Source organism: Prionailurus bengalensis, chromosome B3 (assembly GCF_016509475.1).
Source record: "Prionailurus bengalensis isolate Pbe53 chromosome B3, Fcat_Pben_1.1_paternal_pri, whole genome shotgun sequence".
Lineage (NCBI taxonomy): Eukaryota > Metazoa > Chordata > Mammalia > Carnivora > Felidae > Prionailurus > Prionailurus bengalensis.
In genome coordinates this window covers 6965217-6979698 of record NC_057355.1, presented here as the reverse complement: position 1 = coordinate 6979698, position 14482 = coordinate 6965217, and the positions used below count along the sequence as shown (strand labels likewise).

Here is a 14482-nt window from a genome sequence, read left to right as displayed (position 1 = left end):
AGGACAAGGGTCAAGAGGGGCGGGTCTCCAGGGAGAGAAGAGGCACGTGGGAGGGGGGCTAGGTGGCAGCATCAGGCTGAGGGACAGGAGACCGTTATCTCCAGCCTGGCGCCTCAGGGCCTTCCTCCAGGGCCGTGGGAACGCGGGGTGTGGGAGAGAGTGCGGGGAAAACAGACTAGAACCAGGGATCCGAGGGGTGCGGGTAACCCTGACTCCCTACTTCGCCCTTCCCTCTCCATCCCAGACCTACTCCACTCCCATGGTGTCTAAGAAAATGGGACGGCGTGAGGGCGGGGCGCCAGGGCCATGGGGGAGGGGGAGGGGAAGGAGGGGGGAGGGGGGAAGGAGGGGGGAGGGGGGAAGGAGGGGAGAGGGGAGGTGACTGAAACCCCTGCCTCCCCTTCCCCCGTCACCTACAATCGGGAGGTGGGGTGGAGAAGGCCACAGGCCAACAGAAGGCCAGGAGGGCCAGGTGAGGGCAGGCGCCCGGCGGCCCTTCGGGGGGCGCAGGCCGGGCCTACCGCTAGCAGCCCAGCAGCTCCACACGCAGGGTGATGCGGTTGTGCCAGGCTACGGGCAGGACGCGCACGAAGCGAGCCAGGAAGGGCATCTCAAACATGTTCTTCTTGTGGGAATTGTTGTCCAAGTTGCCAGGGAAGATCTGGAGGGGGCAGGGGGGAGAGGGGGCGGTCAGGAGGGCCAGCCCCTCCCCCCCCCAAAGCCTCAGGCCAGACTCAGAGGGTCCCCCCACCCCGGAGGGGTGACAGAGGGTCAGCCGGACGGACACTCACCTTGCTGTCCAAGGCCCCCTGGTCCCTGTACTCGGTCCAGTTCATGCTGTTGTTACTGTAGGCCACCTTGTAGGCTGCCACATATTGGATGTGGCCAAAGTCTCGGGCCCCCTGGGTAATGATGCCCGTCACTTGCCTCTGGGTGCCCAAGTCAACCTACAGGAAAAATCAAGCACGTTTTCTTCATTCAGACCATTCTCCCGGAAGGTGGAAACAGGCAGACATGCTGGGGCATGACTTCTAGTTTCGGGAAAGCGATTTCATTTGGCACAACCTCAGTTACCCCATCTATTAAATGGGCATAAATCCTACCACCTACTTTGTCAGACACAGTTAGACGCATCGCTGCAGTGAAGCTACGTTTCAGAGCGGGGGCCTTGGCCAACCCGTAGCCCATCCTCCCCACCCCTCAGTACAATGAGAACAAGGACAGGACAGTCCACGGCCGGCTCCTGGGTGCCCTGCGGGGCTGTCCACAGCCTGGCCTTAATCCCGAGGGAGTCTAGATGCAGGCAGCTCCTCGCAGAACCTGGCTGCGCAGGCTAATGGCTCCTTGGTACCTAGAGACAAAGTCCCTGCCCCCCCCTCCCCCCCTTTTTCAGACTCTCCCTCTTGGGGAGCAGAAGCCTGGGGTGGGGTGGGGGGGTCAATGATCAGCAGCCCAACTCCAGCCCTTGCCCTTGCCCTTGCCCTTGCCCTTGCCCTTGCCCTTGCCCTTGCCCTTGCCCTTGCCCTGCATCCTGACCCACCTGCAGCCACTCAGAGGCATCATTGGTCTGGGCGGTCCAGGCGTTGAACTTGCCCTGCTTGTCCAGCCTCGCGTAAAAGGGATACCAGCTGAAGGCATTCAGGCCCCAGGTCCTGTAGATGCTGGAGGCCGTGATCTGCCTGTCGGGGATGGTGTTGTCCTTCATGCCCAGGGGTTCAGCACATCCTGCCGGCAAAGGGGTTTGCCACCCAGGTCAGTATCCACGGCCTCCCACAAGTGTGAGCAAGAGAAGACCAGGGGAGGAACTCCGGGGGTCCCGACTGGCCCCTGGCATCCTCTTGGACAGAGGGAAACCCCTTCCACCTTTGAGAGCCAACTTTCTCTCTGCCCACCTTGCCCGCTCACCTCTGCCAGCTGTGCCCTCCATACCCAGTCCTGCCCTCACTTGCCCTTCAGAGGACCCACCACCTTTCCCATCTACACGAGGGCAGGCCCTGCCACGACCTCCCTTCCCTCCTCTAACGCCTGCCTCATGAGACCCCTCCTCCAAGAAGCCTGCCCTGACCACCTCACTTGGGCGGGACTCGTCCCTGCTTTGGACTCGGCACTGCCTCTGTCACTCCTACGGTACAGCTGTTGTCTAGGAGGCTGAGGCCTGCAACTGTGGTCAAGAACCTCAGCAGCTGGCCTCTCCATCCAGCACTCATGTCTGTCATTCGACCTACCACGAAAAACCTGAAAGCCGCGATCAGCAACCCCGTTCTACCGAATGAATGAAACTGAGGCTGAGTCATTAAGCACTGTGCCCACGACACACACACACACACACACACACACACACACACACACACGCAAACTCATCACCACACCACTCTGTGGCATCCTCGCCACCATCCACGCCCCTTTGCAGAGCCAGGAAGGCAGGCCTGCTGGCAACCCAGTGATGGATGGGACACCACTATCCCCCTCCAGCAGGTGGCAGTCACAGAAGTCCAAACTCCTGGGGCTCAGGCTGGATCCTGTATCCTGCCGCAGCAGCCCCTCCCTGGGTGTCCACCAGGGGGCCTTCCCACACCCAACACTGGGGGCCTCGTCACCCGGGCTCCACGGTGGGCCCAGTGGCACTGCACTACTCCTCTGCACCTGCAGGTGGCGGTAGCAGTTAGGGACGGGCAGAAGATAACCGCCCCCCCCAAGAGAAGGATGGGCGTGTGTCACACCTGGCAGAATCCTTCCTCCAGTCTGTCCTTGTGGGGAATTTTGGGGGTGGGGGGAAGTGGGCCTGGAAAGCCATGCCTCCACCTGGAAGCAGGTATATGGCTCTTTACATCCCTGTCTCCCCAGACACTTGCACATTTGCCCCTGAAGACATTTGCCTCCTGGGGCACCTGGGTGGCTCAGTCGGTTGAGCGTGAGTCACACTTCCGCTCAGGTCATGATCTCACAGTTTGTGAGTTCGAGCCCCGTGTCAGGCTCTCTGCTATCAGCACAGAGCCCTCTTTGGAACCTCTGTGTGTTCTCTCTCTCTCTCTCTCTCTCTCTCTCTCTCTCTCTCTCTCAAAAATTTAAATATATTACTTCCATTTCTTTTTTTATTTTAAAAAGACCTTTGCTTCCCAGGTGTGCCCACACCTGCTAACGCAACATCTCCTCGTGATGGTGGTGCCCCAGGTGACCCCCATGCTCCTCCCACAAAGAGAGCCCCCAGGGCTGGAAGCGGGTCGTTCCCAGGCCAAGGCCCGGGGCGGCTTTGCAGAGGATGCCGGGTTGGCATCGTATGCTCAAGGTGGACCCTCCTACAAAACTGCTCCCCTGCCATTCACGCCCTCTCACCTCTGGGCGTCCTGAGGAAGTCAAACAGCCCTCCGAGGAAAATGCAGTTGGGAGGGGCCCTGAGCCAAGGGCCCGGACTCTCCGCTCCGTCACTGACCCTGGGAAGGCCCCTCCCCCCCCAGAAGTGTTCCTCCTGCATCAACCCGGGATCTTGTTAAAATGAAGACTGTTTCCGCAGGGCTAGGGCGGGACTGGAGCCCACATTTCTACAAGCTCCCAGGTGATGCTCCTACTACTGGGTCCACGGAGGGCACTTTATGAGCAGAGGACTGTCACCCACCCAACCCAGTGAGTCTACAACCTGATCCAAGCCATCTTCCCCCATCTCTTCCCACGGGGCTCCCCTCACACACAATGGCCCTCTGCCTTCATTCTCCCCATACAACCTAGGGGATCCCTTCTAGACACACTCCAGTCATGTCCTATTAGCACTCCCCTTACCCCCACATGGCTGCCCCTTGTTCTGAGCATACAGACCCGGATCATAAAAATGATCCATACGGCCCCTAACTTGCCTGAGACCTCTCTCCATCCACCTCTCCAGCCTCCCCACCCAATAAGCTGCCCCTCACCTCACTCTCTAGGCTCCAGCCCCACTGGCCTGCCTTTTATCCTTAAACATGCCCCAGGGCCTTTGCACCTGCCAGCTCCCTACCTGCCCGGAATGCTCTTTCCACGTTCTTCACGTGGCTTGCTCTCTGTCATGCAAACCTCCATCCAAAAACCGTCCCAACAGGGCAATCCTCATGCCCAGGCCTCAGGGCCACACATGTGCACACAGGTACACACACCTGCACACACCAACATTCCAGCCCACTGGAATGCCGACTAGGGAAAAGGAGAACTAGACCTCGAGGAGAGCAGACAGGCCAGCTTCCACAGCTTGCCAGGCTTACCCTCTCTTGGCCTAGGAGGGAGCCATCTGGGATAGGACCTTGCAGGCAACTTTAATAGCCAAAGGCTGCAGAGCCCCCAGCTCTGTCTGGTACCAATAGCCTACGTTTCCTTTTATCAGAAGATTGTCTTAACTCCCCATTTAAACAAGAAGGCTCAAAAAGGCAATGACCCTGTGACTGGGAACGCGTGATGACTTAGGTTCATACTTCAAAAGGGTGGGTCTGGGGTAAGACCAGAAAGGCAGAGGAGCCTAGCGAGCCTTACAGTTCCGCCAGTGGCCAGCAGGTGGCGCTGTAGCTGCAAAGAGGGGAAATACCCAGACCTCAGCGAGCACCCCAACCCCTGCAGCCTGGGGGGTCCAGACATCAATTTTTCCTGCTCCTCAGAAACCTGTCCCTTCCTGGTGCCCCCCGTCCCTCCACCTGGGAATATCTCTGGAAAGGGCAGCAGAAATCACCAGCTCCAGCCCTATGTCCCTAGAAGCCTCCATGTTTCTCCTGAATGATGAGTACAGGAGATATGGGGGGGGGGGGGGGGTGCAGGGAGCACTAGGTGGGTGGGTGTCAAAAGCCCAGGGATCTAGACCAAGTTTTAATCCCTACCAGCCTGTGTGAGCCCTTGACAGATAATTTATCTGGGCCTCACTTTCCTTATTCATTCACTAGTTCATTAAATGTTTGAACAGAAGCACTTGGGTGGCTCAGTTGAGCATCCAACTTCGGCTCGGGTCATGATCCTGCAGTTTGTGAGTTTGAGCCCCACACTGGCCTTTGACACTGACGGCTCAGAGCTGGATTCTCTCTCTCCCTCTGTCTGCCCCTCCCCCACTCATGCTCTCTCAAAAATAAGTAAAACATTAAATGTTTTACTTATTTTTGAGCGAGAGTGACAGAACGGGGAGGGGGCAGAGAGAGAGGGAGACCCAGAATCCAAAGCAGGCTCCAGGCTCCGAGATGTCAGCACAGAGCCCGATGCGGGGCTCAAACTCCCAGACTGGGAGATCCTGACCTGAGCCGAAGTCGGACGCTTAACCAACTAGCCACACAGGCGCCCCCCACCCCCACCCCCACCCACCCAAATTTTTTTAAACGTTTACTGAACATCTATGATCCAAGCCCTGGGAATACAGCAAACAAAACAGACTTCCCACCCTCATGGAGCCAACATCGGAAAAACCTAGTGCTATGTGGTCTAGAAGTTCAAGGAACCAATCAGAAGAAGTGAAAGCCCTTTGAAAACTGAAGTGGTCTTTTTTTTTTTTTCTCTAACCAACCAAGACGCCCAGGGTTGGCAGAGAGCAGACACCTAGGCGAGACCGCCGAGGGCCCGGTGACCCGTCTAGTGCGCATCTCCTGTGTGAGCCCGGGTCCCCAGGCCTTGTGCCGCCCTACCCAGCTCATCCTGGCTGAGAAAAGACGGAGCAGGGAAGGCCATCTCTTAGCATTGACCACAGCCCCCAGCACTCACCATTCAACTCGCATCCAAGGAGCTCGAAGCGGAGGGTACAGCCCCGGTGGCAGGTGATGGGCACCAGCCGCACATACTGCACCTCCAGAGGGAAGTCAAACAGGTTGACCTTCAGGCCGCTGTTGTCCGTATTACCCACAAACAGCTAGGAGGAAAGAAGATCGGAAGGATGGGTCAGTGGGGGCAGTCCACCTTTCTGGGCTTGCCTCACCTTCCTCTTCAGCCCTGGGAGGCAGAGGTGGGGCTTAGCAGAGCCGGCAGGGGGTCAGCTCTTCCTCTGGCCACGCACAGCTCTCAACACAGGTTCCCCTTCTCCCCCACCTTTCTTGGTCATCATGGGGCCTGGGCAGAAACCCCGGTCTTTCACACAGGGCCACCTGGAATCTCTAGGGCGCCTCTGCAAATTAGAAAAAGGCACTCCTGTCTCAAGACACTTTATTTTAATAATTTCCCCACAGACAGAAGTATACAAACATGATGTCTACATTCCGAACGGTGCTCACTTCGTAATGACATCCTCGAGCAATGTACAACCTGCACAACTGCCCATGGTGGCCCTGAAGGCTCAGAATGCATCCCACCTCCACCACTTCAGCCATCCTCAACAAGTCACATTGCACCTTTCTGACTCTTACTCTCACCTGTAAAATGGGGGGGGGGGGGGTATTGTAACCACAGAACACGGGCATAATCCAGGTTTCCCAATATCTGGGAACCAAGGAGCAACGGCAGACCCACCTCATGGCTAATCAATCACCCAGGGTACACTCACTTCACTGGGCACCCTCAAACCGCTCTGGAGCCCCAGAGGGTGCAGACCACAGCTGTTCTTTTACAGCCCTCACCTTGTCTCCTGACCCCTCTGCGCTCTGGATAAACTGGAACTTGCGTCCGTTGAGGCTGTAGGCCACCTTGAAAGTCTTCAGGTACTCGGCGTTGCTTGCTCGGCTGGCACCCTGTGTCACCACGCCCGTCACCCACATCTTCCGTACCAGGTTCACCTGTACCCAAGGCGGAGACGATAGGACCCTTATCTCCCGGCTTCGTTATGCTCCCTCTGCTCCCCCCCCCCCCACCCAGAGTGGGAGCAACCAAGCAGGACAAAGGAGTGGGGACCTTCTCATCTGGGCCTCTCAGAGCTTTGGGCCCAGTGCTCAGAGGGGCTCCCGAAGAGGGACGAGGCCCCAAAGGCTTCACCCAGTGCAAACAGCCCCTCCACAGCCTGGGGTCTGCTCCTCCTCCTCATCCAGCCCGCCCCCGCCCCCGCCCCCGCCCCCGCCCCCGCCCCCGCCCCCGCCCCCAGGCTGCCCTCCACTTACAGATACTTCACCTGTGGGAACCACTGCCTTGCTACCTGGACCCCGGTTATGACCCCAGCGTGGTGACACACACACACACACCCCCCCCCACTCCATGCAGACATCCTCGTCTCACCCTGTCCCCTCCCGTGACTCTGCCCACCCTAGAGCCATTCTTTCTGTACCTGGATCCAGGGATTCTTGTCATAGTTGCTGGCTGTCCAAGCGTTCACGATGCCCGTGCGGTGCAGGCGGGCCAGCTCTGGGGCCCAGCGCTGTAAACCCATGAAGCCCAAGTACACAGACGAGGCAGAGATCTGCGAGTCGGAAATGGCACCCGTCTCCATGCCCAGCGGCATGGCGCAGGCTACAGGGGGAGGGGGGCGGGGAGAGGGGGACGTGGCTGTCAGGCGGCCACCCGAGCCCCAGAGGACCAGAAAACAACACAGTGTGGCCTCCGCTGAGACTCAGAGCAGAGACCCGGAAAGGACTACGAGGGCCCGAGAAAGGTGCACGGTGAGGAAGAGGGTGGGCCGGACGCTCGGGGGGTTGGGGCGTGAGGAGCCAGGGCCGCCAGAAGGTGCCAGGCTGGCACTCGTGGCGTCTCCAGAATCTCCTGCAAGGCTGTGGTAGGTGGTCTTGTCTTTACGGGGCATCTAGCAGCAACTATGGGGGAGTGGGAGCCAGGCAGGGACTGGACCAGCGGGAGAGAAGACCAGTGTGGCCTGCTCTCCTTCAGGGTCCCCAGCCCACCAGGAGGCCCACCTGGTCCAGCCCCACCCCTGGCTCCCCCAGGATGGCTTTGGGAGGCAGGCACGTCAGGTGGCAGGGAACAGTACCTGTTTTGCACACAAAGCAGTAAACAAATCTGCCTCGACTTTTCTACAATCCCACTGGCAGGACTTTCTGGGTGGGGCGTGAATGCCATCCTGTTTTCTCTCCTGTTCTTCTCGCCTTCCAACTACTGGTCATGACCCAGCCATCTGCGAAGTTGCTCCCGGCCAAGGGGCCGTCACCTTCACCATTATCCCAGGGATGTGGTCCGAGGGGGCCGGGCCCCTCTTATCCCCCAAACAGAGAAGCCAGGGACAGACCTACTCTTGTTACAACACCCCAGGTTCATGCTGAGCTCAGTGCTATGACACTCTCGCAGGAAAGGGAGACCAGGCAGCCAAAATCAGAGCTGGGGGGGGGGGGGGGGGGGGGGAGGGGAAGGGAGGGATGTTGAGTAGGGATTTGCACCCAGGTCTGTCCTCACACCCCACATGTTCACGCTCTAAGGGACCCAAACGTGCATTCTTTGGGCCTGTGGGGTCCTTGTGGGCTCCAAGAAAACATACCACCTGACCAACAAGGAGGGGCTGTGACGGCCCCTGGGGGCCTCCCCTGCCTGTGTGGTTCTCCCCTGCCTTCTGTCCCAGGAGCTGCCGTGTCCAACCCGGGGCAGACCCCAGGCCACGAAGCAGGAGGCTAGGTGTGCATAATTCCAATTCAGGTATACCCATGGTTACCTTGGCTCCCAGCACGGTAATTAGTGGGCACACCTGACCCCACCCAGGGCTCTGTCTGCCTTAGCGACCCCTCCCACCACACATGCACACACGCACACACATTCCTCCACCCAGGGTCTCAAAGACCTTGGCCTTAGCCCACAGACCCAGGGACAGCCCCTGGGTGCCACCTCCTCTGAGGTGAGTGGAATCGAAGGCACTTTGCCTGCTCTCCTCCAGGCCCCGCACCCCCCCAAGTGGCCCAGCACCCCATCCTCCTCCTCCTCCTCCTCCTCCTGCCGGTCAGGGAACCACAGAGAACATCCCCACATCTGCCTGAAGGAGAACCGCCTGCCCCTATCCAAGACGCTTAGTGACAGGCCCACCGGACCGAAGAAACTGGACATCCCTAAGAAGTGGACTCCCCCACCCCCAGCAGGAGAGGAAGAGTCCCAGCTTGGTAGGAGGGACTCCAGCTGGGCCAGGAGGGAGGACGCGTGGACAGCCACCGCCAGCACTGCAGGCTGGGCACCCACCCAGGGCCATTCTGTGGCCGAGTGGATAACCAAGCAGGCCAGGCAGGTCAGCCCCTCTGCAAACGCCAGGCCTCTGACCGCCTGACCATGAGGGGACGGCCCAGCCTGCCCAGGCCTCTCCCTCCTCCCTGAGCTCTGTGATGAGGCCACAGTCAAACTTGGGCCAGGACCTATCAGATTCTAAGGCCCAAGCCTTACTTCCTGAGCTGCTGGGCCTGAAGATTAAGAAATGTGTTTGCTGGGGCGCCTGGGTGGTTCAGTTGGTTAAGCGTCTGACTTCAGCTCAGGTCGTGATCTCATGGTTTGTGGGTTCGAGCCCCGCGTCGGGCTCTGTGCTGACAGCTCAGAGCCTGGAGCCTGCTTCCGATTCTGTGTCTCCCTCTCTCTCTGCGCCTCTCTCTCTCTCTCTCTCTCTCTCTCTCTCTCTCTCTCTCTCTCACACACACACACACACACACACACACACACACACACACACACACACACAAATAAACACGTAAAGAAACCAAAAAAGAAAAAGAAATGTTTGTTTTCCCCTCTTGGCAGAAAACTCTCAAGACTTAACCCTAATGCTACGTATCTGGTTCACGGTGACCTAGGAAACAGTATTGCCATGACCTCTGGGGTTACCGCCACCCTTTCCACCACCCCCCCACCCCCCCTACAGTGACATCAGGCCTAGCCTGTGGTGGAGAACAGAAGGCCGAGCAGGAATTCGCCTGGGACAACAGGACCGCTCATTCCCCTAACATGGCCTAACTCTGAGGCTCTGTCAACCCCCATCTACCAGAGGAGGCCCTGATGCAGGGAGTGAGGCCAGCACGTGGCCTGAGCTGCTCAGGATCCCCCCCCATAAGAGCATTCACCCCCAGATACTCACTGATCTCACAGTGGACACCTGTATAGCCATGAGGGCACTTGCAGACGTACTGGGTGAAGATGTCCCCCCGGTGTTCGTCCTTGATCACCTGGCATTCAGCATCATTGTAGCAGGGGTTTGGATTACAAGGACCTAGGGGTGAGGAGGCAGGTAAGATGGGCAATGGATGAGGAAGGAGCTGGGGACGGAGACAGCAGCAGCAGCAGCAGCAGGTGCCCGAAAGGACCCTCTGTGCAGACTCAGCCCCATGCCCCCCTCCCCCTTCCCCCCTCCCCCTTCCCCCCTCCCCCCTCCCCCTTCCCCCCTCCCCCTTCCCCCCTCCCCCTTCCCCCCTCTGCCTGACGGAGCCTGGGCCAGCCTGGGACCGAGAAGGGTCATATGTAGGCGAATCAGTCCAAGTGAGAGAAGCACCCAGCTCTCCAACTGGCATGGGGAGTTTCCAGGGAAGTGCCGGCTGACGGCGGGAGAGGTGCAGGGGACCATCGCTCACTAGGGCTGGAGCCGGGTGCAGAGTGGGGGGCATGGCCCAGGCAGGTACCTTTCTCGGTCTCATTGCAGATGATGCCTGTGAAGCCTTCAGGGCAGAGGCAGTAGAAAGGGGTGTTGTCCCGGCCCAACAGGCAGGTCCCACCATTCAGGCACTGGCTAGAGTCACAGACGTCACCTGCAATGGCAGCCCGGACTCATTCAGTGAATACTGGGGTGGGGCGAGGGGAGAGCTGCTGTGTGCATGCCGCGTTCCTGAGACAGAGAACCCAGGTGTGGTCCAGGCTTCAAGGAGCCACTGGAAAGGGGGGGACGGTCACTAGGTGATGCGGAGGCTTGGGGAGCTCTGACAGAAGCCTGCAGGAAGGGCCACTGGAGGTGTGGTTCCTGCCAGAGTTGGAAGCTTGGCAGAGGGACATGTGAGCTGGGTCTAAAAGACGGAGTGGAGTGTGCCAGAACGGGGAGTGAGGAAAGAACATTCTAATGATGAGCAGAAGCACAGGGGGGCGTGGTAAGTGGGAAACAGGGAGACAGAGCTGAAAAGGTAGGGAGGGGCCCAGACCCGCAGGGACCTTAGGACTGACAAGCTCAGACTTGGCGTCCTGCAAACCAGGGGCTCTTCACCTCCCTTCAGCTTCCACCGTTTTCTACCGGGGCAGGGGGGAATCAGAGTCTCAAGTGTGAGGGGGCAGTGGGGAAGCCATTTCCCATCCTGGGAAGGAGAATGGAAAAAAAGGCCATCTGCAGAGACGTGTGGATGGGCTCCCCCGGGGCAGGCAGGTGTCCTGGGGCTACACAATACCCCTCTGGCTCCGGGGTGGGAATGTGACAGGAGTGGGTAAGGTGAGAGGCCTGGAGAGCATCTAGGAGGCTGTCACAGGCCTCCTAGTGACAGAGGAAGTCAGATGAAGGGGTGAGGGGGCCGGGCAGAGTTGAGAAACACTGCTGACACAGGAGAAGGGCTGGAGAGGTCTTCACAGCTTCTGGCTGGGGGCCTGGGTGACAGATGTGAGCTTATTCGTGCAGCCACCAGGCCAGCCAGGCGGGCGGGGGACCTTCTAGCTGACCTTGGCATCCCAGAAGACCCGACCCCATCATTTGGGGTAAGACCTCAGAAATCACTTGTTCTCCCCACAGAGTCGTGCCATCCCAGACCAGGGGGCCCTCCTGAAATCTCAAAGCGCCAGAGAGCTGGGCCCAGCTCGGGAGAAGGGAACAGAGGGGAACAGGGATCAGCATTAGTGAGCACCTCAGAGCTCCACCTCAGCCCCCGCCTGGGAGCTTAAGGCGGCTCCCAATGAGCTATTAGTCACTGGCTTTAAATAGCAGGTTAATCCCTCCTGACCTGGCAGACTGCAAACACTGCCACAGACAGAGGCTTGGGAATGGCCAGAATCCTGGGCCCCTGTCCCAACAAAATCCAACTCCTCCTGTCCCGCCCCCCACCCCCCGCCCCCTCTCTCCCTTCTCCGGGGCAAAGCAGTCTGGTTCCCCTGGGATGAAAAGGAAAGTGAAAGGTGGCCCTGACCCCACATCGCCTGACTCACCTGCGCACAGCACGCAAGGTGCTTCCCCGTTCCGGGAAAAGCCAGGTCACCCTGTACAAAGCTACCTTTGGGATTTCAGAGTCCTGCCTTCTGGGAGATTTCCCCAGGGACATTTTGTGGGGACAGAGAGGAGTGGAAACGGACTCTTCCGAGATCCAGCTGTCTCTCCCGGTTTCTGGGAGAGCCACCAGCGCCCAGTGCCCAAGGGCCTGGGAGCTTGAAGTGCCCTTAAGCCTAAGGCTCTAGGCCCTGGGGGTCAGACTGTCACAGGGAGGCAGCTCTAGGGCTCAGCTTTGTTCCCCCTTCCCCTTGCTTTCTTTGAGAAAACGATGCAGCGGGTGCCCGAAGAGCGCCCACCATGGGCACCTTTTCCCAGCCCTGGAGGAGGCTGTGCGGGCCCCTGGAGAAGGGGATGGTGCATCCCCGGGACCAGCCTGCCGGAGGCCCAGCTGTGCGCGGGAGGCCTCCTGGGCGGGGGCGGAGCCAGGAAGATACAGCAGCACGCCAAGGCCACGGGAGGGAGTCAGGAGCCACCAGCCCCGGGGGCAGCCCTCTCCAAGTCCCTCCCCCGGCTCTTAGCCCCCTTCGGGGCCCCACCTAGAGCCCCGGCCCTTCCTCCGCCTCCCCAGCCCTCGCTTATCCGACCAGACACCTACAAGCGGGGATGCAAAATTCCAATGAACAGACCGGCCGCCAGCGCTTGGGAGGGATTTGCCAGGGAAAGTTTGGCTGGACGAGTCTTCTCAATACAAGAGTCCTAGAAACTTCCAGGTGGAAGACGCGCGAAAGTCACGCACAGTTCAATGGCCTCATTTTACAGATGGGAAAAGAGAGACCCTACACAGCAGATTCCTTTGTTATGTGTAAGCCGCATCCCTGGGGACCGTTGGGCTGTCACCCGGTGTCCCCGGTCCCCGCCCAACTCTCAAGCCTGTATCACTGGCCAAGAACGCCCGGGCGCCGAGACCGCAGGAGAGGCCGAGCGCATCCCCGCCGGCGGGCGGGCGGGCGGGACGCGGCCGGAGAAGTCGCCCCTCCGCACGGCCCCGGCTCTTTGCCCAAGTTTGTAAACAGTGGAGGTGGAGGGAGGGCGCCGCGGCGAACTTCCGAGCGGCGCGGAGAGGAGGGGCGAGGGCCAGAGGGCGGCGCGATCGACTCACCGGAGAAGGCCAAGAGTCCCGAGGCGCAGAGGAGCGCGCCGCAGAGCGCGGCCAGCAGGCGGGGGCCCGGCATGCCGTGGGGATGCGGGCGCGGGACCGGGCGCTTCGGCCGTGCACACCGCCGGGTTCTCACTCCGGCGCCCGCACGGGAATAAATCAGGCAGCGCCGCCCCGCCCCCGGCCCGCGTGCTCCGCCCAGGCCCTCGGGAGGCGGACCCGGGGCGGGGCTCCGCGGCCAGCGAGGGAAGGGGGGGCACCGGGGGTTCCGCGCCCCTGCCTCCCTGCCTCCCTGCCTCCCTGCCTCCCTGCCTCCCTTCCTCCTGCCCGGGGCCGCGCCCGGCATCCCTCGTGGGCTGGGCCCGCCGGGCCCGAGTCCTGAGCCGACTGGACAGGAAAGGCTCAGAGGGAGCTGTTTGGTGTTCCGTTTTTTAAGACTTAAGAAAAGATGCTTAGCCCTTATTCATAACGAGAAAAATGCAAATTAAAAGTACAGTGAGTGCCAGGTTTTGCTTATCAGATTGGCAGGGGTCGAATTATTAGCACACCGTTAGTGCGAGGCTGTGAGAACAGGCCGAAGCATGCGTTGTGGGAGGCACTGTAAATTGGTTCAGCCTCTCCAGACAGCTGCCTGGTAATACCTATCCAAGTGACCAACGCCGAGACCCTGAGACCCAGCAACCCAGCAACCCAGCAATTCCACTTACAGGGTTCTTTCGATCCAGATTCACATGTGTATAATGCCATGCACACAAAGATGTCCTAGCATATCAGAGCAGCATTTTTTGAAATGATAAAAGGCTAAAAAGGGAAGCGGCAAACTTTTTCTATAAAGGGTCCTATAGAAAAGACTTTAGGATTTGTAGGCTGTAAGGTCTCCAGGGCAACTGTTCACCTGTTCACCAACTTAGCAGGTAAGCGGCTATGGTCTCCGAGGACAGGAGCACAGTGGTTGCCCTTTTTAAGGGGAAGGAAACCAGGGGGTCGGGGTAGGAAGAGACTCCTTTGTTACATTGCCTTTTATCTAAATGATTCTTTTTTTTATCATATGTAAATATTACATATTCACAAATAAATAATTTTAATAGCCTAAAAGAGAAAGAAACAAAATCCAGACATCTCCCTTACCAGCTATGTTGAGACCTAGGTTAGGACTAGAATTAGACCTAACCACTGGCAGGAGGCCCTTCTTAAAACTGTTCAGAAAGAAAAACCACAGGGGCGCCTGGGTGGCTCAGTCGGTTAAGCGTCTGACTTCGGCTCAGGTCATGATCTCACGGTTCGTGGGTTCAAGCCTTGTGTTGGGCTCTGTGCTGACAGCTCAGAGCCTGGAGCCTGCTTCGGATTCTGGGTCTCTCTCTCTTTCTCTCCCAAAAATAAACATAAAAAAT

At 59.0% G+C, this 14482-nt stretch overlaps 1 protein-coding gene across 2 annotated transcripts; it reads right to left on the bottom strand.

Annotated features, from left to right (window-relative positions):
• Nucleotides 1-29: 29 nt before the first annotated feature.
• On the bottom strand, nucleotides 30-13294 carry MFGE8 (milk fat globule EGF and factor V/VIII domain containing). 2 transcript variants are annotated; one of them, XM_043554708.1, is made up of 9 exons: nucleotides 13095-13275; nucleotides 10440-10565; nucleotides 9902-10033; nucleotides 7181-7362; nucleotides 6543-6698; nucleotides 5698-5842; nucleotides 1541-1725; nucleotides 792-947; nucleotides 30-661 (listed from the first exon to the last, which is right to left on the bottom strand). In XM_043554708.1, exons 1-9 carry the CDS (start codon nucleotides 13165-13167, stop codon nucleotides 524-526), a joined length of 1293 nt encoding a protein of 430 aa, XP_043410643.1. In that variant the 5' UTR covers nucleotides 13168-13275; the 3' UTR covers nucleotides 30-523. The 2 variants fall into 2 exon arrangements, with proteins under 2 accessions (XP_043410643.1, XP_043410644.1); XM_043554709.1 differs by lacking the exon at nucleotides 10440-10565 and having other exon boundaries at nucleotides 13095-13294.
• Nucleotides 13295-14482: the final 1188 nt, after the last annotated feature.

Bases quoted from the DNA above. Each gene is read 5' to 3' on its own strand.
- MFGE8 (XM_043554708.1), bottom strand. From the start codon at position 13,167: ATGCCGGGCCCCCGCCTGCTGGCCGCGCTCTGCGGCGCGCTCCTCTGC. The intron at 1,726-5,697 runs GTGAGTGCTGGG...CTTTGCCGGCAG, and splicing joins CCTTGGATGCGAGTTGAATG to GATGTGCTGAACCCCTGGGC. The intron at 948-1,540 runs GTGGGTCAGGAT...TTTTTCCTGTAG, and splicing joins ATGCCTCTGAGTGGCTGCAG to GTTGACTTGGGCACCCAGAG.